The 26,305-nt window shown below is 39.2% G+C and overlaps 2 protein-coding genes across 2 annotated transcripts in view; both read left to right on the top strand.

The window, feature by feature from the left end:
- Positions 1-11,305: 11,305 nt before the first annotated feature.
- LOC138764024 (very low-density lipoprotein receptor-like) lies at positions 11,306-18,657 on the top strand. The gene is made up of 12 exons (XM_069939685.1): positions 11,306-11,381; positions 12,052-12,423; positions 12,836-12,952; positions 13,031-13,153; positions 13,592-13,711; positions 13,783-13,913; positions 14,997-15,163; positions 15,961-16,185; positions 16,572-16,690; positions 16,764-16,903; positions 17,988-18,129; positions 18,491-18,657. Exons 1-12 carry the CDS (start codon positions 11,306-11,308, stop codon positions 18,655-18,657), a joined length of 1,899 nt encoding a protein of 632 aa, XP_069795786.1.
- A 1,716-nt stretch (positions 18,658-20,373) lies between these two features.
- The window catches only part of LOC138763610 (low-density lipoprotein receptor-related protein 1-like), a 121,923-nt gene continuing 115,991 nt past the window's right edge, over positions 20,374-26,305 (top strand). Inside the window, 2 exon segments of the mRNA XM_069938480.1 lie at positions 20,374-20,494; positions 24,151-24,273. Of these exon segments, the coding sequence (XP_069794581.1) occupies positions 20,374-20,494; positions 24,151-24,273 (244 nt within the window).

The raw sequence follows: 26,305 nt of genomic DNA, 5'->3' as shown, positions 1-26,305 counted from the left end.
GCACTGCAATACTGCTGTCTCAAGAAAATCGTCCAAGTTTGAAGATGTGATCAAAACTTAGACTGCCTTCCCAGGCAAACACCCCCTACATTGAGTCTCTCAGTAACAATTGACCTTATCTTGACCTTTCAATAAATGGAATCTTGATTTGCCCAACATAAACCCCATTTCAAATGCTCCACTCCAAACTTCATCATGGGAGATTACCAAAAGGACAAATTATAGATTGGCAGTTATTGTGCCAGCCAGTCAGCAAACCCTGTTTCCCTGATGTCCAACATAGACACAGGGCCCAGAGAGAGGTCTCCTGTTGAGTTGCCGGTGCCTTTGACTAGCACAGAGAGGGGAAAGGTCATACCAACCAAGTAGATGAACATCACCAGTAACTTATCTGGCCCCAGCACTCATCTGCTGTTGCGCCACAGACTCAACAACAGCCAGGTAAAAACTGCTTGCACATCTATCCAATTTTTCTTATGTGTTTGTGAGTGCTTGCTCATGAAGTGCCATCTGCTAATTTCTCATGTGTTCCATTGCTCTCCAGGATCTGAGGGGAGGAGGAAGAGGAAGAAGCCAACCCAGCTGGACGTAGGAGGTCACCACAGAGTTCAGGTGATTGCTCCAGGAAATCAAAAGTGAGGACCTGGAGCATGACAGCCTATGTCAGGAGAGGCAAGTGGAGCAGGAGGAGAGGCTGACACGTGCCCACCAAGAGGTGGAGAGGCAGGCTTGGGAGGCTGACTGGGAGGAGCGCCAGAGAAATGTTTGTCAATTATGCATCAGGAAATTCAGACCGAGCCAGGCCTCATGAGGGACCTGATCTCAGCGCTTGGCTCTCCTCCACGCTTCTACCCTCTGCCCTCCTCCCTCCACCCTCCTCTCCCCCCACCATCTGCTCAACTCTATCCACTCTCAGCACTTCTACCTCCACTATCTGTCCTCCTCTCTTCATGCTCTGCCCTCCTCCCCCCATCATCCACTCAACTCTATCCATTCTCGGCACTTCTCCCTCCACTATTCGTCCTCCCCCCTTCACACTCTGCCCTCCTCTCCCCATCATCCGCTCAACTCTATCCACTCTCGGCACATCTCCCTCCACTATTCGTCCTCCCCCCTTCACCCTCTGCCCTCCTCCCTCCACCATCTTCCTGCCCCAATGAACCAAAGACCCTCACTACGATCCTGCCCACACAGCTGGCGAGTGGCGAGGACAGCGGGATGCAGTCAGAGGAGACAAACAAATCTTTTGATCCTCCTCTTTCTTCCTCATACCTGCTGTTACTAGAAGATATTTATTTTGTGGCTTGAAAGATGTTTATTTGCTTACACTTGTACATAGTCTTTAGCAGTTTACATTTTGAATCTTCTTGACTCGTTAAGTTTTATTGTTCTACATAATTATTAGTGGCTTAAATCTTTATTTATAACTTTAAATTTGTTGCCACCCTTTTTAATGCCAATGGTTATACCTCGTTTATATATTTCTGGTACACTACTTTGCTAATAAACTTTTTGCAATAAATCTATTTAAAATTTTACTTAAAAGCTTAATTTGTTTGCCTGATACGTTTACAGAATGGACATAATAGCCTCATGTATAGCCTGGTGACCCCATGCTGTTGGACCCCGATAAGGAACTCTATCTGGCAGAGGGGGATCTGCTCCCTCAGTGGTCCTCTCTGGCAAGAAGTGCTCCTTGTTAATCTTGCATATATTATGCAGGACTCAAAAGGCAATAACAACATCAGACACAAAAGCAGTACTGATGTCAAGCACCTCCAGCGACCTTTGAAACGTACAAAAGCATTCTCGACCACCATGCCGAGCTCAGATGGTATTTGAAGTTTGCTTCCATTGATCAAGAACATGGTGGTGCATGAACCCCTTCATCAGCCAAATCCTGAGTGGGTAGGCAGGTCGCCAATCAAATGTGCAGGGATTTTCACTCCGTTAACGGTCTTACACAACCTCACCATAACATCCCAACTCCTATAATTGATACTTTAATTTATGAAGGCCAACATGCCAAAAGCTTTCTCTCCAACCCTGTCTACCTGTGAGAGAATTATGGATCTGTAATCCCAGATCCCTTTGTTCCTCGGCACTCCTCAGTGCCCAACCATTTAATGTGTATATCCTACCTTGGTTTGTCCTTCCAAAATGCATCACATCACAGTTGTCTGCATTAAATTCCATCTGCCATTTTCTGGCCCATTTTTCCAGTTGGTCCAGATCCCTCTGCAAGCTTTGAAAATCTTCCTCGCTGCCCACAATGCCTCCTATCTTTGTGTCATCAGCAAACTTACTGATCCAATTTACCACATTATCATCCTGATAATTGTGTAATGGAATATATTTGGGAGATAAATTGGTAAAAATTAGAGTAGGTTACATGCCCATTAAAACAGATCTTATTTGAAATACTGAAGAATTCATATTCAGTAACTTCACAGAAAGTGCTGACTCAAAGGTCAATGATAAGTTTGTTTACCTAAAAACAACAGATGGGAGCAGAAGACTAACTCCTATTGTTTGCTGAAGGAAGGAAGGTTTTTTTTGCAAGTGAGAGAGAGAGAGAGAGAGAGAGAGAGAGAGGGAGATCCATGGACACCTAGTTTCTGAACCTTCTGAACTAACCTACCATGTGGGACTTTGTCAAAGGCCTTACTAAACTCCATGTCAACAACATCCATAGCCTTTCCTTCATCTATTTCTTGGTAACCTCAAAAAACTATAAGATTCATTAAATACAACCTACCATGCACAAAGCCATGGTGACTACCCTTAATCAACCCTTGGCTATCCAAATACTTGTATATCCGATCTCTCAAAATACCCTCCAATAATCTACCTACTAATGACGTCAGGATCACCAGCCTGTAATTTCCTGGGTTACTTTTGGACCTTTTTTAAACAACGTAACAATATGAGCTACCCTCCAGCATCTCACCCATGGCTAAGGGCATTTTAAAATTTCTTCCAGGCCCCCTGCAATTTCTACACTAGTCTCCCTTAAGGTCCAATGGAATATCATGTCAGGCCTGGAGGATTTATCTACCTTTATTCACTATAAGGCAGCAAGCACCTCCTCCTCTTTAATCTCTATATGTTCCATGGCACTACTGCTTGTTTCCTTTCCTTGTACACTACGCCAGATTCCTGGGTAAATCCCGGGCAAAAAAAAACTGTTTAAGATTTCCCCCATCTCATGACACTCCATTCTCTAGGACCAGTTTTGTTCCTTTTTATCCTTTTAATATACTTGTTGAAACCCTTAGGGTTTACCTTCACATTATCTGCCAAATCAACCTCATATTTTCTTTTTGCCTTCCTGATTTCCTTCTTAAGTATTTTCTTACATTTTCTATATTCTTCTAGTACCTCATTTGCTCCTTATTGTCTATACCTGCTAAACGCCTCTCTCTTCTTAATCAGAACACCAATGTCCCTTGAAAACCAAAGTTCCCTATGCCTGTTAACTTTGCTTCTAATCCTGACAGGAACATGCAAAATCTGGACTTTCAAAATTTTGCCTTTGACCGTATTCACTGAAGGTAGAAACTCATGTGAATAGGGTGGTGAAGAAGGCTTTTAGTATGCTGGCCTTTATCAATATTCCTATATTGCATGGAATATAGGAGTTGGGAGGTGATGTTGAGATTGTATAAGACGTTGGTGCGGCCTAATTTGGAGTTCTGAGTGCAGTTCTGGTCGCCTAATTATAGGAAGGATATAAATAGAGTGGAGAGAGTGCAGAGAAGGTTTACCAGAATGTTACCTGGGTTTAAGCATCTAGAGTATAGGGAGAGATTGGACAGATTAGGTCTTTATTCTTTGGAGCGTAGAAGGTTGAGAGGGGATTTGATAGAAGTATTTAAGATTATGAAAGGGATAGACAGAGTGGATGTGGATAGACTATTTTCGTTAAGAGGAGGAAAGATTAAAACAAGAGGACATGAGTTAAGAATTAAGTGGCAGGGGTTTAGAGGTAACATGAGGGGGAACTTCTTTACTCAGAGAGTGGTAGCTGTGTGGAATGAGCTTCCGGGAGAAATAGTGGCGGCGGAGTCAATTGTATTATTTAAGAAAAGGTTGGACAGGTATATGGATGAGAAGAAGATGGAGGGTTATGGGCATTGTGCAGGGAGGTGGGACTAGAGAGGGGTGTTTGGTTCAGTGTGGACTAGAAGGGCCTAATGGCCTGTTTCTGTGCTGTAATTGTTATGTTATGTTATGTTAACACATCCTTGCCAGAAAACAACATCCCAATCCATTCTTCCTAGATCCTTTCTCATTTCCACAAAACTGACCTTTCTCCAATTTAGAATCTCAACTTGAGGACCAGACCTATCCTTATCCATAATTCTTTATTTTCAATATTTTTTTATTGATTTTAATATAAAATATGCACTAGATAATGCATGGAAAGAATAGGGATACATGATTGAAAAGATTGCAATATGTCAGTAAATAATAATAGTGTCTTCATCTCCCCATACTCAATCAAAGAAAAAAAATCACTTGATAATATAACCCCCCATACTAATCTAAAAGAAAAAAAAAACTGGAAAGCCTTGGATCAGTGTTCATCAAACATAAGAAGCCTGGTCCTCACCCAAAAGAGAAACTTAATGGTATCAGGAAGGGACAATAAATCAGAAAAAAAAGTTAGAAATTATGTCATATGAAAATATTGTCTGAATGGGCACCAAGTTTCTTCAAATTTAACAGAAAAATCAAATGTAATATTCCTAATTTTCTCTAAATTCCAACCATTGATAAAACTATTGAACTATAGTAGGCAGAGTGGGGTCCTTCCATTTAAGAAGAATTGCTCTCCTTGCTGTCAGGGTGATAAAAGCTGTCATCCAATGAGCAGAAGCCAGACAACGACCTACATCTATTCCTAAAACTCCATAAAGAGCAGTTAAGGGATTTAGTTGTAAGTCAATTGCGAGAATTATTGAAAAAGTTCCAAAGATACCTTTCCAATATCTTTCTAAAACTGGACAGGACCAAAGCATATGGGTCAATGAAGCCACTTGTGAATTACACCTATCGCAGACCGGATTGAAATTAGGAAAAATATTAGTACCGATAAGCTTGTCCTTAGACATATGTGACCTATGTACTACCTTAAGGGAGAGGCAAGCACACATTGATGAGGTATTAACTAGATTAAGAATCTTTTCCCACATCTCTGCAGGAAAATACTTTTGGAACTCCTGCCCCCATGCCCTTTTAATTTATCCAGTCGAGTCTGGTCCTTATCTATAATTAACTTGAAACTAATGACATCATGGTCACTGGACCCAAAATGTTTGCCTGCACATACTTCTGTCACCTGACTTGTCTTGTTCCCTAATAGGAGATAAAGTATTGCATCCTCTCTCATTGGTACCTCTATATATTGATTCAGAAAACTTTCCTGAACACATTTGAGAAACTCCAAGCCATCCAAACCTTTTACAGTATAGGAATCCCAGTCAATATGTGGAAAGTTAAAATCTCCTACTATCACAACTTTCTGTTTCTTACATTGGTCTGTCATCTCTCTACAGATTGGGCAGTCTATAATACAACCCTATCAGTGTGGTCATACCTTTCCTGTTCAACAACTCCGCCCATATGGATGAACCCTCTGGGCTATCCTGTATAAGCACAGCTGTGATATTTTCCCTGAGTAGCAATGCCATTCCTCCCCCTTTCATCCCTCACCCTCTATCAAGTCTGAAACAACAGAACCCCAGAACATAGAGCTGTCAGACCTGCTCCTCCTGTATCAAGTATCACTAATAGTAATAATGTTGTAATCCCACATGTCAATTCACGCCCTAAGCTATTCTGCCTTCCCAACAATACTCCTTGCATTGAAATAAATACACCTGAGAACATTTCTATCACCTACAAACTTTAGATTTTTGTCTATACTTGCAGTCCTCACATGTCATTTGTCCCCTTCCACCTCACTAACTGCTCTAACACTCTGGCTGGGCATCCTTCAGCCACATGGGATGAACATTGATTTTACTGCTTTCCATTAAACCTGCTTGCCTTTTCTTCCCCCTTCCCCTTTCCTGTCCTTCCAGTTCTTTCACCCACACAGCCCTACCATCCCCCCTCCTCTCATTGCTGCTGTCCCCTCCCTCCTTTCTCCACCTATCATGTCCTGCCTTGCCTTCCTCCCTCCTATCCTTTTGTTCAAACACCTGCCAGCATTGTCTCACACCTTGATGAAGGGCTCAAGCCCAAAATATCAGTTCTGTATCTTTACCTTTGCTACATAAAGGACCCTGTTTGACCTGCTGAGCTTCAGCATCTTGTGTTTTTCTCTAACACTCTGGTTCCCATCCCCCTATAAATCTAGCTGAAACTCCTCAGATTAGCACTAGCAAAACTTCCCTCAAGGATGTTAGTTCCGCTCCAGTTCAGGTGCAAACTGTCCCATCAGAACAGGACCCACCTTCCCTGGATCAGAGCTCAATTGTTCAGAAACATGAAGTCCTCCCTCCTGAACCATCTCTATAGCCACGTATTTAGCTGCATTAACTTCCTATTTCTAGCCTTACCAGCACATGCCATGGGTAGCACTCCTGAGATTGCCACCTAACTCCCTAAACTCGCTTTGCAAGACCTCCTCATCCTTCCTACCCACATCATTGGTCCCTACATGGACCACAACATCTGGCTGCTCACCCTCCCTCTTCAGAATACCAAGAACTCGATCTGAGATATTGTGGACCATGGCACCAGGGAGGCAACAGACCATCCGGGATTCTCGATCTCTCCCACAGAACCTCTTATCTGTCCCCTAACTATCAAATCCCCTATCACTACTGTTCTCCTCTTTTCCCTCCTTCCTTTCTGAGCTGAGGGTCCAGTCCCAGTGCCAGAGATGTGACCACTAAATTTTGTCCCTGATAGGTCGTCCCCACCAACAGTATCCAAAATGGTATACCTATTGTTGATGAGAATGACCACAGGTGTGCACTGCTCTCTCTTTCTATTCCCCTTCCCTCTCCTGATGGTCCCTCTATCTGACTTTTGGGGGTGACTGTCTCCCTGAAACTCCTATTACTACATCTGCCTCCCAAATGTTCCGAGGTTCATCCATCTCCAGCTCCAGTTCCCTAACTCAGTTGTTGAAGGCCTCATCCATATTTTATCAGAGCACTGGTCTTGTAAACCAGGGGTCATGAGTTCTTTCCTTCACTGGGGCCTCATTTCTGTGAGGGGCACTTGACAAAGTGGTGACTCTATCTCCCTTAAGGTCGACAAAGTTAAAGAATTTCATGTATGTTACATTCTAAATGTAATATAACATGACAGTAATGAAACCTTTACCTTTTTGGTGCCTATACTGCAACTTCCCCCATGTTCACTCTTGTGTTTGCTGACCAACATTGACCAATGAAATGCATTCCCCTGAAGAAGATCACTTACAACTTGAGGAAGAAGTACAACATATTCATTGAAGTGTGGCAGCCATATCCGAGACACATAGGTGTGCAGATTTGATCGACATCCACCACCCTCACCTTGAGTAATGAGAAATAAGCCATCCTCCTAAGTAAATAAAGGAGAGAGCGAACACAGAATGACATTTTAATGTTATTGTTTATCCTTTATAGTTTATTTAACACCCGGGATTCTTGAACTTTGAGGAAGATTGTGGATCCCATTGGTGCAAGGCTGTTTTTCTTATTTAATTGTTTGTTTGTATAAGTTGGGGGAGGGGGGAAGAAATACTGGACTCTGTAAATTATATTGTGTGGCAAGAAATTTTGTATTGTTTGTGTGCATGAGTCTTTGAAAATAAAATATTAAAAAGCATTGATCATTGAAGAGCCAATGTTTCAATGTTAAAACTCCTGTTATATCCAAAGAATTCAAGTTTATTATTTTACAAGATAAAGGGCTCAAACTCAAAATGTTTTTGACCTGCTGAGTTTCCCCACGATTGGGTTTTTTTACTTAGATTGGACAAGCAGTCCACCAAGATACACAGGAACAGGCCCTTCGGTCCATCTAGTCAGTGCCAAACTATTTTCCACCTCCATCCTCCATAGCCCTCGACATCACTTCTAGCCATGGACCTAATCCCACTGTCTCTTCAATGTTGAACTCGAACCCACATGCACCACTTGCGCTGGCAGCTCATTCCACGTTCTCGCTCCAGCAAACAGTGCAGGAGCACAGTGAGTACCGAGCAAAGGCAACAGAATTAACAAGAGTGTAATCTTCGTAGAAATATTGACCTTGAAAACATCTTAACGTAGGGAAGGAGAGAACGGGGAAAATCAAATAATGAACGCAGTGCCATCTTTAAAATCTAAATGTACACGGGTTTAATTTGAAACGTAACTAAAAGTGATTTATTTCATTCTCGTATAGGAGAATATTATTCAAATAAATTATTTTGATTTCACTTCAATAAGTATACCTATTTAATAAGCCTTTATTATTTTAAATACCCTGTATTCTAAATTGAAACGAGATCATTTAAAACTCAACAATGTATCCATTTGGTTGCAGAAGAGTAAAAATGACTCCAAAAGATCTCTCCGTTCAATCGTGGACTTTGGAAACTCGCGCACCGGTATCCAGGAGGGTGACAGTTCTAATCAGAATGTTAAGCCCCATGGGGAGAGAGACCCAGCAAGTGAGGGTCATGAAAATAAAGTCACGACGGTTGCAATGCTAATTCATCCATTCACCTTCATCAAGTAGCAATGAACTAAGCATATCGATAGTGCGGGTTCCAATGTAATTGGTTAACGAAGCGGAATTTGGGGCGCGCAACGACCAATTATTGGCGGGGGGGGGGGATGCGAAATCGATAAAAATCGGTTCATTTTTAGGCTAACGTTGCAAATGGGGAAAGCGAGGCGCAAACAGGTTCGGCGTGTGGCGCCCGCTAGTAGGGGCCGCTGCTTGTGGCTCCCGGCTCCGGGGGAAAGCGGTGACATAATACCCTTTCGGTCGCTCATCTTACTGTTGGCAGTCGGTTCCTATTTGTCCGCAAATGTTAATGGTAAGAGGCGTTTTTAATGTTGTAGCGTCAACGTAACCTAATATTTCGCGAGTGACTATTATGTTGTCATTTGCCCTTGCGGAGAAACCTGCTCATTATAACAATGTTGTTCTGTTGATGAAGCAATGAAGAGTTTGCAGTTTTTATGTTGAAAACTTCTCGAGTCAACTGAGTTTTACAGGTGTCTGTAAAATGTACAATCTGAAGAATGTTCCATTTGTTGGATATTGTAGTCTTTCTTGATACTTGATTACACTTTTATCTATTCTGAAGTATGCAAGACTTTCGGTATCTTGTTGTTGGCTGAAAAGTTGCTGGGAGATTGGTGTCTACCCCAGGTGGGTTTAATCTTCCACCTGAAGTGGAGTTGAATTTGTAAAATTGTTTAACATCAGGAGTTAACTATGGCAGAAAGAAAGCTTGATCTTATTGAAAGTACTAGGCTTGTCTAATTGACTCAAGCTTTTTTTAAAAAAAAATTTACTTTTAGTAAAGTTGCAAGAGAATGGTGCAGAATTCTGTCTCTTTGCCATTGAGTTTATTCCCAACTTTAAGATTGTGGCTGGTCTATATTGAGCGTTTTCATTATTCCCTTAATCCAGGAATCAATTATTCTGTTTTTTCAAAAATTGTTAATTTTTTTTGCCCCTCTGGTGTAGGGAGTTCTGGTCTCTGGTGGAAAATGACATCTATTTTTTTGTGACCCTAAATTACTTGGCCAGGGGCATTGTCTCCTCTGCATCCAGATAATTGATCCCTATAAGAATTTTATTCCATTGATATCTCCCCTCTTTGTAAACTTTAGTATGCAGGCCTCCATATGCCTTGATCACTATTCATTAGTAAACTTGTCCCTGAGAACAGTCTGGAGTCTCAATGTTGCAATAATTCTTTGATTAACTGAGATCTCTTTTCTGGTGTTGAGACATTATACTCGACTGTTGACTTACCAAGGCTCAATGTTATTACTAAAACATATCTTTACTCTAGATAAAGTCCAATTTTTCACGTGCTTTCTATTTGCTTTCTGCACCTGCCGTGATATGTGTAGAAGGATTTTGATAATGTGCATTATCCAATCTCTCACCACTTGTCTGGTATGATGTATTATTCTTTAAGTATTTAATTGTAATCAGTTTCAGTTCAATTCATTGAATTTGATCATCTTGACATAATTCCTTTTGGAAAGGGAGGAAGTCAAGTAATTCATCACCTCAATTACAATAAGAACATTCTGAAGCTTGTTTGTCATTTTATTTATGACTCCTGGGAACAAATACTTGCCAAGTTGAAATGCACTCTTGTTTTAGATTAAAATCAGAATTTAATGTCATGAACTTGTCGTAAATTTCATTGTTTTGCCGCAGCAGTACAGTGCAAATAGTGCTATAAAATTACATTTAAAAATAAGAAAAAGTAAGGTGGTGTGTGTGGTTCATTTTTGATTTAGAAATCTTATGGCAGAGGGGAAGAAGTTGTCCTGTGCTGATCTTCAGGCTCCTGTACCTCCTTCCTGATGGTAACAGTGTGAAGAGGGCATGGCCTAGGTGCTAAGGTTCTTGAGAATAGATGCTGCTTTCTTCAGACACCATTTCTTGTAGATATCTTAAATAGAGTCTAGACTAACACCCATGATGGCACTGGCTGAGTTCACAACTCTAGATTTTTTCTTTAAATTTAACTTTAGACAAGCAGCACAATAACAGGCCACTTTGGCTCACAGTTCCATGCTGCCCAATTTACACCCAATTAGCCTACATCCTGGTCCATTTTGAATAGTGGGAGGAAACCAGAACCTATGGGGTGAATGTACAAACTCCTTACAGACAGCATGGGATTCAAAACCCGGTCCAGATTGCTGGTGCTGTAAAGGTGTTATGTTAACCATTACACCAACCATGCTGCCCTTATCCTGGGCATTGGCACTTCCATGCTGGTCAATGATGCAGCCATTCAGAATGCTCTCCATTGTACACCTGAAGAAATTGGCAAGAGCCTTTGGTGACATACCAAATCTCCTCAAACTCTTCACGAAGAGTAGCCTGATTAATGTATGTGTTGATGTAGTCCTGGTGATCCAGAGCTGAGTGGAGAGCCAGTGATATTGCTGTGGGGTGATTGGGATGGTAGGTGAATTGGAATGGGTCTGGATCATGACTGTGAGTCAATTCTGGCTATTACCAACATCTCAAAGCATTTCATCACAGGAGATGAGTGCTACTGGGTGTTAGTCATTGGAAATGGGTCATCCTGATCTTCCTGCATACCGGGATGATTGATGCCCCTTTGAAACAGGTGGGAACCTCCGACTGCAGCAATAAGAGATTGAGCATGTCTAAACACTTCAGTTAGTTGGTTGGCATAGATCTTCATTACCCTGCCAGGTACACCATTGGGGCCTGATGCCTTTTGAGAGTTCACCCTCTTGATGGATGTTCTGACATTGGCGTCAGAGACAGAGAACAGAGTGCAATATTTTCAAATAGAAAAGTGATGGTGCAAAGCACACTTGGTTCAGTACAAAGGTTGCAAGACCACCAGCTAGTTGAATAGTAGAAAGGACATGAAGTGACAGGACTTTACACTCGTTTAATAAATATCTGGCTGCTAAAGGGATCAATAGGTATAAGAGCAAGGTGAGTAAATGGAATGAAGGTACAGGGTCAACTAATTTTATCACAGTGGAGCAGGCATGAAGGGAAAAATGGACAATCAAATTCTTGAAAGAAAAATCATCCATTGGTTTGGTTAGTTGCTGTCTTCACACTTGGCAGCAAACTACAGGATTAACGTGATTACTTTTATCTTTCTTGAAGGTGCTGTTAGATGCCAAGGACTCTATTTTTTTTGTGCGTATTGAATTGGTGATGGTACATGGGGTATAGTGCAAAAGCATTTCCACTATATTGAAATGATGGCTCAGAAATCATAAAGATTATCAAATTTTAAAAACACCAAAAAGAAATGTTGTTGTAAGCAACTAAATGGCTCGTAATTAAGTGGGTGTTTTTTTCCAGGTGATTTGGTTTGCCATCCAGATGAGTTCACTTGCTCTAGTAGCAGATGTGTTTCCAAAACATTTGTCTGTAATGGAGCAGATGATTGTGGTGACGGAAGTGACGAAAGAGGCTGTGTTCCACATTCTTGTGGCCCACGTGAGTTTCGTTGCAGTAGTTCTCAATGCATCCCCCTGAGCTGGTTATGTGATACACGTGCTGACTGTGTTGATCAGTCCGATGAATCTCCTGACCACTGTGGGCATGTGCTGCCTTTAGTGGTGACATGTTCTTCTACGGAATTCCAGTGTGATTCTGGTGAATGCATTCATCAGCTCTGGTCCTGTGATGGTGATCGTGACTGCAAAGATGGAAGTGATGAAGCCAATTGCTGTAAGTACTCTTGATACTTATAGATTTGATGCATGAAAAAGAAAAATTTCCCCAGAAGCATTAACTAGTCTATTAGAACCATAAAGGATTACAGCACAGAAACATGTAGATCTTTTGAATCCACAAATGAATGAATTTGATTGAATAGAGGGGAGAATACAGGCGGCACTAAAGAGTTTGGTCATATTGTTTATTTTTAAAATTACTGAATCAACTGAAAAATAACCTTTTTTAAAAGGAAAATATTTTAAATACATTCAATAAATTTCAGACAAAACATTGCTTGGTTTTCTTGTTAGATATATGAACGTGATCAAATAGTGATGTTCATTATACTTAAAGTATTAAATGGCTATCAGTGTTAAAAATCATTTTGTTTCCTTAATCTTGAATTTTTAAACTTTCATTTTAGCACTCCAGATGTGTCAACCTGATTATTTCAAATGTGGTGGTAACTGTATTCCTGAAAGGAAGAAATGCGATGGTTTTGAGGATTGTTTTGATGGTAGTGACGAATTTGACTGTAAGAGTAAGTGTGCAATTTCTTTAATAGTTAACCTGTTAACTCTTTCACTTCAACTCATTTGAAGACTATTTCTTCTTCCAGTTGCTGACTGCACTGGGCCTTTTGACTTCAAATGCCAAAGTGGAGAATGCATAAATGTATCCAAGTTGTGTAATCAGCACCCAGATTGCAAGGACTGGAGTGATGAGCCCTTCAAAAAATGTAGTAAGTGGTTTTTGAGGCAAAAAAATAGTTTTTTTGCTTTTGGAAATGGAACATATCACTTCTTTATCAATTCCATTGTGCAGAAACTTGGAAAATCAACATTTTCTTGCCCTAAAGGCTTCAAAATTTCTTGTCCAACCATTCTACGTTTGTAACTAATGACGCTTCCCGCCAGAAATTTGTTTCCCCTCATTTAAATGTAAAAAAAAATGAATGTGAACTTTAGTTTACTTGCCTTACTAACACATTTGATCAGCACTCTGGTTATTTAATTATTTGACTTGTTATTCTATTTATACCCTTCTCTGTTGTCATTTTATAAATTCCCATTGATAATGGCTTGCAAGGCCATGACTGTGCAGGTTTTCAATAATAATAATTCAATAATAATATTTGAATTGTGTCAAATGTCACTGTTTAATTTTATGTTTATTGCAGATGTGAATGAATGCCTTGTGAGCAATGGTGGCTGTTCTCACATCTGCAGAGATCTTCCCATTGGTTATGAATGTGAATGTCCTCCTGGCTTTGAGCTGGTTGATGGAAAATCCTGTGCAGGCAAGTAAAGTTAACTTTAACCTGGAAATTGGTTTGATCATAAATTTGAAGAACTTTGATTTTCTTTGTAGATATTGATGAGTGTCAAATTTTGGGGATCTGCGATCAAATCTGCTTCAACTTGAAGGGTAGCTTTAGATGTGACTGCCACGAAGGATACCACCTGGATCCACTCAGTCGGGCTTGCAAGGCTCTCGGTAAGTACAATGCTATGCGCCCAGTTTACAGTGAATATTTTGATCCCAAGCTACTTCCATTTACAGTAGAGCGCATCCCAAATGGTATGGCTAAGGAATTATATATTTTCTTCATGCCAAAGTAGCTATTTTTGTTCCTTTAGTAGCATCTACAATGTGTCTTGCCTTCCCCAGCCAATAATGTGTACTCCCTGTGGTATTGAAAGCTGATGTCTAAATTTGGTTGGATAAAAGTTAGAGGAATAAGCAGGCATAGAAGGGACAACCAAAGTGATATGCATCAGTCAATTACCACAGGCAAATTATTTCTGCTTTATAAAGAGGGGGAAGAGGCAGGAGAAAACATATCTGACAGTCTATGGACAAGAATGATGTGTACAGAAAGGGGCCAATACCAGGGTGGATCCAGGTAGTATCCTTCGTGGCAGTCACATCTAAAGCTACCATTCAAGTTGAAGCAGATTTGATCACAGATCCCCAAAATTTGACACTCATCAATATCTACAAAGAAAATCAAAGTTTTTCTGCTTGCAAGAAATTTGTTTCATTTACTTCTGCTCTGCTTCTAGTCTGTGGAAGTGGTGCTAGAATTCTTTACCAGCCTAAGTTAATTGGGATTTAATGAATGTAGACTAAATTCTTTGGATTGAATGTTCAGTGAAATCCCATTACATGCCATTCATTGCTTGATCTGGGCTGGTAAGGAGAGATGTATTATTAGAAATGCTATGATGCATGAGGTGCTTAATTAATGTCTTGCCTATTTGAGTGCACCTGTACTTTGTAATATACTATGTTCAATGAGAAAAAATTGGAATTTGTATCTATTGTATCCTCAACATAATCCTCCCTTGCCACAGATTTCAAATATATGTATAAAGTTAGTGACTTCATTGTTTTCCTATATGTAGTTTTAAAAAGGCATCTGACACCTTTGTAACATCTCTCCCAAAAATGAGTAAGATGTGAAATAATAGGAGAAATTCAATTAGAAATATTGTTCTCCTCAGAAAATGTTCTCTCACGACCTCCTGTTGATCTATTTTGCAGACGCTAGTATGGAGAGTAATTTTTCCAAAACCGGTGGTGAACCTTGTTTGATCTTTGTCAATCGCCACGATATCAGGAAAATTGGATTGCATGATCTGGAATACACTTGGGTGGTGGGACAGTTGAGAAATGCTGTTGCACTTGATGTTGACACTGAAACTCAGAAAGTCTTCTGGGCTGATTTGGTGTATCAGGCAATTTTCAGGTAAGATTTTTGGAAGTATTAAATACCTGATTGAAACAAAAGTCCAGTTTGATTTCATTTTGAAATTCCAATCATGAAGTGCAACTTCAGATACCCTTGCCAAGATTTGTAGAGCAGCACAGCTCTAAACTCTTTTGTGTAACTGAGTTTCAAAGATTGTTTTTTAAATTAAAATTAACACATTACAAAAACCCACAAAAAATGATAAGGATAAATTATAACGAAATACCATGCATTGTTACAGTTTTTAAACTTGTTCATGTAATTAGTTCAGACAATTCTTCATGCAACACTCCCTGGTATTGGCCCCTTTCTGAACATATCATTCTTGTCCACAGACTGTCAGATTAGTTTTCTCCTGCCTCTTCCCCCTCTTTATAAAGCAGAAATAATTTGCCTGTGGTAATTGACTGATGCATATCACTTTGGTTGTCCCTTCTATGCCTGCTTATTCCTCTAACTTTTATCCAACCAAATTTAGACATCAGCTTTCAAATTCTTTTTGAAGTTTATTCTGCTGACTAGTGAAAATAAATATAGTAAATTGTACTTGGGTTAAATACTTGTTTATCAGAGAACTTCATTCCTCCAATTTCTCAACCAGCAATCTATTTTACACTTTCTAAGTCGCATGGTCTCATTACATGGTGGATAGTATTTTTGCTGATGTTGATTAATCAGGAGTTTAATGAACATATTTCTGAAAGTGCTGCCTATATGACTATAATACAAAAGTATTATTTTAACTGTTTGTTTAATTTGATTACTTAATTTAAAGGTTTATTAACTACTTGCAGTAAATCATTGGATGAACAAGATGGTGGAATGGGTTTCTCTAGAGCTATTAAGGATATAAAAATCCCTGTGGGAATTGCTGTTGACTGGATCTACAAGAATATTTATTGGACAGATGTGGGCACTAAAACACTCTCTGTAGCCAACTTTGATGGGACCAAAAGGAAGATACTCTTTCAAACTAATTTGAAGGAACCAGCATCCATCGTTGTGGATCCACTAACTGGGTAATTTTCAATTTCCATACCACTGCAAATTTTGAGATCAGTTTGGAAACTAATTATGAGTCATTGGTTAATTTTTTTTTTCATTAAAATTGGGATACTAATAGCTCCTGTCACAATATCAAACTGCCGATTGCTTTAAATTGAGGCAAGTTTGTGTTGGTAGGATTTGTAGTTTCTAATTAATATTATTTCAAATTTTCATTGTTTTTTAGGGGGGTTAAAATAATTTGTTACCACATGCAAGAATGTGCTCTCATCCTTCAGTAAATGAACGAGTCCTCATTAAACTAGAAGTTTTTTTTTAATTGTAATGCGATAATAGGATAGTAGTTCATTCTGCAAACAAATAGATTCATTGTTAATTAAAATATTATTTTTATTAAAAGGTTTGTTTTCTGGTCTGACTGGGGTGAGCCAGCAAAGATTGAAAAAGCAGGAATGAATGGGGTTGTCCGCCAGCTGCTGGTTACCAGAGATATTCAATGGCCAAATGGTATTGCATTAGGTAAGTGGATAACTAAACCTTTATTTTGTGACATTTTTTATTAAAGTTTATGCATGACTTAATTCCTTCCTAGACCTTGTGAAAAGGCGTCTCTATTGGGTTGATTCAAAGCTGCATATTTTATCAAGCATAGATCTAAATGGTCAGGATAGAAGAACTATACTGAACTCTGAAGAATTCCTTGGCCATCCTCTTGCTATATCACTCTTTGAGGTAAGATAGCAACTGTATTAAAATAGTGTATATAGTGACATTAAAAAAAATGTTTAGCCATAAATCAGTTACCACTCATCACAGTGTATGATTATAACTATTGAGCTATCCTGCCATGTAGGATGTGCTTTGGCAGTTCTGCAACAAACTTTCTAGCAGCCGTTCAAGCACAGGTAATGTCTTCAATGCATTCGCACTGGACTTCAGCATTACACCATATTCATTAGCAATGGAGAATCTTTCATCCAGCCCTTTGATTCTGTCATTCAAAACACCCAGTCAGAGCAACATTCAATTGAAGTATTGTTGACTTATAGAAGTGGTTAGTTTTAATTACTTTTTTAAAAAAAAAGTTATAACTTAAAATTATTCCACTATACTCTGAAAAGTGAAGATATTAACACTGGTCCAGGAACCTGTGACAGCAATGAGTTTTTAAAGGCAAGCTGGTCAATAGGGCATGACCTTCCATATGCTGTTTGAAACCCAATTACTGCTTGGATCCTCTCCACCAAGGAATGTCAAAGAAGCAGGGGCTTTAGTATGTCTACCTAGGTAGGTATTTGCCAACCTAGCTCCATGCATTATCTTAATCTTTGAAACCACTTGGATTTGAGAAACTTCATGTTGCAAAATAACTTTAAAAAAACATTTGGAAGGTATGTAGGTATACAATTTTGGCATTGTACTAGGTATAGATCCAAAAGTAAGATGGATCTCATGTGTGACTGTGGAAGTAGCAGGCTTTAAACCCTTGTGAAGACCATTGTTTGGCTGTAGCAAGTAAAAATTTCAGTGTATCTGTACATGTCCGAATGATGATGATCTTGTATCATGTCAAAAGGCCAACAGATGCATCACTTGGAGTTGACTTTAGTTTCATTGAACAACTGGTTTGTATCAAGTAAACATTAGGCTTTTAAATGCGATAACCTTAGTGAAGTTTAAACATTGGTGCAAAAGGTACAATTACAAAATGTACTGAAGTTTTAATCCTGATGTTGACTGAAAGTATACTGTGAATTGTATAATTAGTAGTTGCCCACAATAGGCTTCATTTAAAATCAAACTTATTTTTTTTTAGGATCGTGTCTTTTGGATTGACAGTGAGAGTGAAAATATTTATGGTGCCAATAAGTTTACAGGAGCCAATATAGTAATTTTAGCTTCCAATCTTGATGAACCTCATGATATTATTGTTTATCATGATTTGTTACAGCCATCAGGTACAACGTTTGATTGTAACGTTAAAATGCTCTGTTTTATGTTAAGTACTCCATTCTTGAGCTTGGTTAAACTAACCTTTCATTGCCAATAACACGTATTAATAACAGTGGGATAACTAATGACCTTATATTGACAAATGACTAAATATTTGGCTTTTAATTAAAATAAAGGGGAAATCTAGATTGAAATGTTGATGGATCCAATTTTCAAAAATTAGACCATTTTTGTTGGGGGAAAAAATTGTGAATCAGTCAATCTTATCCATTTGTAACTTTTTATAATTCATTCCACCTCAGACTTTAGAAGTACTGTGCAATGTGATGTTTCATAATACTGGTTATTGATTTTTATTTTCAACAGGCAAAAACTGGTGCAATGAGAGCTTCAATGGTGGCTGTGAATACCTTTGTCTTCCAGCTCCTCAGATTAGTACTAATTCAACCAAATTCACCTGTATTTGTCCAGATGGCATGGAATTGATTGAAGATGGAAAACAGTGTAAAAATGGTAAAGACTACAATCTTTAGGCATAGCATTGGACATTGTGAATTGCTTTCCACCAAGACCAGAGCATAGGAAACAATAGCTGCAAAGTTTACAAAATATGTCATAAGGGATGACAAAAGGTTTTTGGCCCAGTAATTGATGGCTTTCATTGATAATTGGTTGTAAAGACATCAGTTGATTAAATTCAGTCCAACTTCAAGCTTTGCTTGAGGTTATAATTGATTGGCAATTACATGCTGTTCATAGAACTCTAGTTTGTCCAATGTAAACTCTGTTTAATTGCCAAAAATTGTCCTGGGCAAATTTTCCTGAAGAGAATGCTTGGGTAAAATTGCACCCTTCTTGTGTGAAATATTAGGTTTGAACTATGGCTATTGCATGATTTTGCTGGAAACTAGCAACAAGTCCTAGCATAAAATTTGGATTGTCTTTGCCTTGGAGCAGAATAATTTGCAACATCAGTCACATTTAGTATTGGCTCTGTGCAAATGCAATCAAATTTGGAAATAGAAGCATTAAAATCAGAATTAAAAGAATTATTTATTCATTTAAATATGCTTAATAGCTTCAAATATTGAAGAGAAATCAAATGTGTCTGATTTCACAGGGCTATGGAAAAGGCAGTGTAATGAATCAGTTCCTGTCCATTGAGCAAACATTAGTGCAAAGGAATAAAACCCCTGCAGAAATACAGCTGTTGATGTGGGGTTTGGTTATTGATGCTAATCAAAACTTTGTAGAAAATCTTGCAGTCAAATGGGCTAATGTTGTAAATGTGTGCAGCTTGTTTCAAATGAATTGTTGTTCTTGACTTCAGACTCTCCAATCAATAATTCCCACTGAAAATTAAATTCATGTATTTTGTCTAAAACCTTTTTAAAGCCTGGATATTGTTATCCTATCATTTGAAAATATGCAATGTTGCCTAGTCTATCAATTCTGAGGCGAGCCCTTGTCTGTTCTTATCAGACTTGTTTTAAAACTGTTTTGGTTTGCGAATTGTTAATTAAATTTTGTCATGTGTGCAGAGATGGCAATCAGCTTAGATTTGCATGCTGTATAGTTAGCTTGCAAAAAGTTTCCATACTTTGATGCCATTTTGCATCCACAAAATTTGTAAGATTAGTAACACTATTATGACAATAGTAGCATTTAAATATAACAGGTAAATTCAATTTTAATCAAGAATATAATTTTGCTGAAAATGATGCCAACATTTAATTTATCATCCTGTTTAGTTCAGGGCTGAAGGGAGTGTTCCCATGCTGTACTATTCTATAGTTTTAAAAACAGCATATTCTTGATGGGAATCAGTTGCTCTATTGATGGCCCCATTTCAGGAATACTGCCATAAATCAGCAGCTGGAAAAACATTAGATTGTACCTATGTGTTCAGTCAAGAGGGTTAATAATACCAGGAGATTTAATGACATTAGCCTAAACTAGCCATCCTCAACAGAAAGTGTATGCCTCTTCTGCCACCCTAGGGTCACAGCACATTTTAGGAGACCGCAGTGTGAAATCAAAATCTTTTTTGCGTAGTCAGTAGGTAAGAAATGCAGAAGAAACCAACTTGAAGTGACTGCTTCACAGAGCAGAGTTGTAGGGAGACCTTGGCCAAAAAAAGTTTGAGAAAGGCTGGCCAGAATATGAAGGATTATACACCTAACTTGTTAAAACATTACTGCTTTAAATTACCAAACAAGTTATTTTAATTATTTTATCCATTAGCTTCAATGGACTTCTGTGCAGTATCAGACTTCATGTGTCTTAATGGCCAATGCATACTTGGAAAATGGAAGTGTGATGGTAATGTGGATTGTGAAGATGGATCTGATGAAAGCCCAGAACTCTGTTGCAAGTATCTCTTTCTGTCTCAACCTTCTGTGGCTATTTACAATTTGACCTTTTTAGTGGTTTTGCAACATGAAGTAAGGAAAAAATATATTTTTGCCATTTGAGTGGTATTATTTCTACTTTAATGTGCCCTGTTTACAGAAAATTTTAATTTTGTTACTCAAGTTTGAGTGGTTTTGGACTGTTGAGTGTGGATTTTCTAAAATTCATTGAACCCTTCTGATTCCATAGAATGCTACCACACAAACAGCTATTCAGCCCTTCTAGTCTGTGCCAACCATTGTTCAGCTAGTCCCAATAACCTGCTACCATTCCATAACCCTCCAGACCTTTCCCATCCATGTATCTATCCAATTTATTCTTAAAACTCAAGATTGAGTCTGTATCCACCATATTAGATGGCAGCTCATCCCTTACTCCCACCACTGAGTGAAGAAGTTCCCCTAAACCTTTCCTCTTTCACCATAAAGCCATGTCCTCTCATTTCTCTCTTAATATCAGTGGAAAGAGCCCACTTGCATTTACTTTGTCCATACCCCTCATAATTCTGTAAATCTCAATCAAATGTTTCTTCATTCTTCTTTGTTCTGTGACAGAGTATTTAGAGGTGTTTTGGGAAGGATTATTAGAGCAGGTTGCACACAAACATTTTAAAACACATAATATTTGCAGAGTGCTTTTTTTTGCAATAAGAGCAACAAAGCTGCAGCATACAGCTTGCCTGGGAGAGCATGTGATTTTTGCAGGCAGACAGAACAATTTTGCTCTGAGAGGGAGGGCATGAAACAGAGAAAGGAGATAGAAATCTGTTCCAGAAGGACAAAGCTGGCAAACCTTTGGAAGACTGCTTGGTCAAGGAAGAAGACTGGCTGTCTGAAAGGTGACATGAAAGAAGGAGGATCATCTGGAGAACCCTGAAGGGGACAAGTTTCGTCAGCAAGACTGATTAAACAGGAAACAGGTGTGGATTTCCTGGAACAAAAGGAATCTCTCTCTCTGAAGACCAACAAGAACCCTAGTGAGTGGTAACTATTTGCCTGTTAAGCACCAAAAACTGGTGAACTTTGCGCACAGTACAAGAATTGCCTGCAACCAGTGAGAGTGGACTGTGATCCAAAGAACTTTTCTGATCTTAAATACACATTGCACACACATCTGTGCTTGGTATTAGAGGGGGGAATTAGTAGGTTAAGAAATAATTTAAAATTTAATTATGTTTTCTTGTTCAAATATAATTTAAACTACTTTTGTTTAAGTAACTCTGTGATATGGTGCATATCTATTGCTGCTAATTTTTTGGGGTCCTCTGGACTCCGTAACAGTTCCAAGGAATAAACTCCTAACCTGTTTAATCTTTCCCTATAACTCAACTCCTGAAGACCCAGCAACATCTTAGTAAATCTTGTCTGTACTCTTTCAATCTTATTTATATCCTTCCAGTAGCTAGAACAGAACTACACAATATTCCAAATTTGGCTTCAATGTCTTGTATGGCTTCAACATAACATCCCAACTTCTTTACTCAATACTTTGATTTATAAAGGTCCAGATGCCAAAACTTTACAACCCTATCCACCTGCGACACCACCTTCAGGAAACAATGCACCTGTATTTCCAGCTGTCTTTGCTCCTCCGCACTCCTCAGTGCCCTACAATGTATGTCCTTCCTTGATTTGGTCTTCCAGAATCCAATACCTCACATTGTCTGCATTAAACTGCATTATCCATTTACTGTCCTATTCTCCCAGTGAATCTAGATCCCTCTGCACAATTCAAAAATATTCTTCACTGACTATTACGCCTCCTATCTTTGTCATCAGCAAACTTGCTGATCCATTTTACCACATTATCATCCAGATCATTAATATAGACAACAAATGGTCCCAACATGTATCCCTGAGGCACACCATTCATCACAGGCCTCCAGTCTGAGAAGCAACCATCCACTACCACTTTTTTCTCCCCCACAGCCAATTTCAAATCCAGTTTACATAGTTGACCACTCTGATCTATACCCAGTGTCTTAACCTTCTGAACTAACCTCTCATGTGGGACCTTGTCAAAGGCCTTACTGAAGTCCACTCCCATTTCTTCAACTACCTTCTTGATAACTTCCTCAAAATAAACAAAGATTTGTTAAATATGACCTACCACACACAAAGCTATGCTGACTGTCCTTAATCAGCCCTTGGCTGTCCAAATACATAGATATCCTGTCTCTCAGATCTCCTTCCAATAATTTATCTACTACTGATGTCAGGCTCACTGGCCTATAGGTCCCTGGTTTATTTTTGGAGCTTTTCTTAAACAGCACGACAACATGAGCCACTCTCTAAACCTCCAGCACCTCTTGCATGGCTAAGGACATTTTGAATATATCCATCAGGACCCCTGCAATTTCAACACTTGTCTCCCTCAAGGTCTGAAGGAATGTCATATCTAGCCCAGATTATTTATCTACCTTAATTTCCTGTAAGGCAGTAATCCCCTCCTCCTCCATCTCCATAGGTTTCATGATACTTCTATTTGTTTTCCTTCTATCTATGCCAATTTCCGGAGTAACTACTGACACAAAAAAAATCAATATCTTCCCCATTTTGTGAGGCTCCACACATAGTTGACCACTCTGATGTTCTAGGGGACCAATTTTGTCCCTTGTTATCCTCTTACTCTTAATATACTTGTAGAAATCCTTTGGATTTACCTTCACGTTATCTGCCAAAGCACCCTCATGCCTTTTTGCTTTCTTGATTTCCTTCTCTAGTATTCTCTTACATTTTCTATACTCTGCAATTACCTCATTTGCTCCTTGCAATGAGGAAGCATATAGGAGTGAGTAGATCAGCTGGTTGACTGGTGTCAAAACAACAACCTTGCACTCAACAATGGCAAAACTATGGAACTGGTTATTCTACCTCTTTAAGTTCACACATATCAGCCTTTGTCGAGGGGTCAGCAGTGGAAAGGGTCAAGAACTTCAAGTTCCTGAGGGTCAACATCACTGAAGACCTATCCTGGAGGCACCATGATTTTGATGCAATCGCAAAGAAGGATGGCCAGTGGCTATACTTCATGAAGAATTTGAGATTTGATACATCATCAAAGACTCCTGCAAGTTTCTGCAGGTGTACTGTGGAGAGCATTCTGACTGGTTGCATCACTGTCTGGTGTGGAGACGTCAATCTACAGGATATAAAAAGTCTACAAAGAGTTGTGAACTCAGTCAGTGCCATCATAGTCATCAGTCTTCACTTCAAAGATATCTACAAGAGGCAGTGTTTCAAGAAAAAGCATCCATCATCAAGGAGCCTCACCACCCAGGCCATGTCCTCTTCTCACTTCTACCATCAGGAGCGAGGTACAGGAGTCTGAAGATGAATGCCCAACGGTACAAAAACTGCTTCTTCCCTCTGCCACCAAATTTCTGAATAGACAATGTACCATAGATACTAGCTCACATCTCTGTTTTGCACAAATTTATTTTTTTTTAATGTGTGAGAGCAATGTATTTCATGACACACGTTTATGACGACAAATTCTGATTCTGACATTTGTAATTCAGATTTGGAAGGAGCTCACATTGTAATTTGCTGAGTTTGACATGTCTAAGAATAGTGTTTGTCAGTAATCAATGTGTTTTACACTTTTTTTTCAAGACAAGAGTACCTGTGCTACTGATGAAATCCACTGTGGTCCTGGGTCTCACATGTGTGTTCCAGTTTCCTGGAGGTGCGATGGAGAGGTAGATTGTGAAACTGGGCATGATGAAGAAGAATGTGGTAAGTAAATTCAAGATTTAAAATTCTGTAAAATTTCTTAGTGCTTTCTTTTACTCCAAGTCTTGCATTTACTTTAATTAACAGGTTCCTCATGTCAGGTGATAGTATTGTGGTTTGTGCTTCATTGTTTTTGGAATTCAAAATGTTGGAGCCCTTAACCTCAGGTGGTACTTTATTTCTTGAGCCTAGTCAGTTAATACACAAGATATGAGCAGAAGCCAGCCATTTAGCCTTTAGAGAATGCTCCACCATTCCAAGATTGTATCATACTATAAAATCTATTTTTCTTCCCCCTTGAATGATGGTCTGTGACTGATCTTTGATTTTTGGCTCTGAAGGGATATTTCTGAAAAGAGTAGAGCTATAGTGATTGGGGATTTGAAGTTGAGGAGGTTCTGTGATTGACTCTTGGATGGGTTTGTTGCCTCCCAGGTGCCAGGGTCAGCGATGACTCTGAGTGCATAGCAGTCTCAAGAAGGAGGATGAGCACCCAGATGTAGTTTTTCACGAAAGTATCAATGATTGATGCAAAATGCTCATTCAGTTCCTCTGTCTTATCCTTTTCACCTATTACAATTAGATAGGAAAGAAGGATAAGGTCCTGAAGAGGGAACATGAGGAGTTAGAAAAGAAGCTAAAAAGCAGGACCTCAAGGGTTGTTAAGTCTGAATTGCTACCTGTACCATGCACTACTGAGGGCAAAAACAGAAACTTGTAGCAGATGAATGTATACAGGGGGTTCAGATTCGTAAATCATTGGGATCACCTCTGGGGAAGCTTTGACCTGTACAAAAAGGATGCATTGCACCTGAGCAGGAGGAGGACTAATATCCTGGCAGGCAGGTTTGCTAGAGCTCTTGGGGATGGTTTAAATTTAGTTTGGCAGGGGGATGGTAACCAGAATGAGAGTGCAGTGATTGGGCAGAAGATGCTCTACACAAGTAGATACAATGTCGCAAGATTGAAAGGAAGGATAAGCAATCAATAGAGTAAAATTACAAGCATAAGATTAACGATATAACTTGAGGGTACTTTGGAAACAAAATTGAAAAGGGTGAATACAGCACTGCAAGTCTTTTTACTTAAATGCCTGCTGTATAAGAAATAAGGTTAATTAAAAGTGGCAGTAGTGCCACTGTCGTGAGTCAAAGCAGGAAGAAGACCACAGCTAGCAACTAAATATCTAAAGATAAGCAGTGTATCGGAAAGTCAAGGGTGGGGTTGTTCTACTGGTTGAAAACCAGACTAAATCTTTTGGATGAGGAGACATTGGATCAGAAGACATAGAATCCCTGTTGCAGAATTGAAAAACTGTAAGGGGGATAAAGACCCTGGTGATTGTTTACATGCCCCCAAACAGTAGCCAGGATGTGGTGGGAACACTACTGAGGGAGCTGGAGAAGGCATGCAAAAAGGGCAATGTTACAGTAATTGTGGTTGATTGAGGGAAAACCAGGGTGGCATTGTATCCAAAGAGAAGGAAATTATTTAATGCCTTCAGGGTGGCTTCCGAGAACAGCTTGTGGCTGAGCTGACCAAGAAAATGGCAATTCTGAATGGGATATTGTATTATGAACCAGAGTTGACAAGGGAGCTGAAGGTAAGGGAATCCTTGGGAAGCAATAATCATAATTTGATGAAATGTGCCCTGCAGTTGGAGAAGGAGAAACTAAAATCAGATGCCCCAGTATACTAGTGGAATAAAGGTAACTGCAGAGGTATGAGAGGGGAACTGGCCAAAGTTGATTGGAAAGGCCTACCAGCAGGGAGGATAGCAGAACAGCAATGGCTGGAGTTTCTGCGAGAAACAAGGAAGGTACAGGACAGGTATATTCCAAAAAATAAATATTTGATTGGAAAAATAAGACAACTGTGGCTAACAAGAGGAAGACAAAACCAAAATAATACAAATGAAAGGGTATGCAAGGAAACAACAATTAGTGGGAAGATAGAGTTTTGAAAAACGTTCAGAAGGTAACATATTTTGCAACCAGCAAAGTTTAGTTACCTAAATGATGTAGTAATTAATTAT

The sequence above is a fragment of the Narcine bancroftii genome, chromosome 1 (assembly GCF_036971445.1).
Source record: "Narcine bancroftii isolate sNarBan1 chromosome 1, sNarBan1.hap1, whole genome shotgun sequence".
NCBI lineage: Eukaryota > Metazoa > Chordata > Chondrichthyes > Torpediniformes > Narcinidae > Narcine > Narcine bancroftii.
The sequence above is the reverse complement of the archived record's forward strand: the minus strand, read 5'-3'. Positions and strand labels throughout refer to the sequence as shown.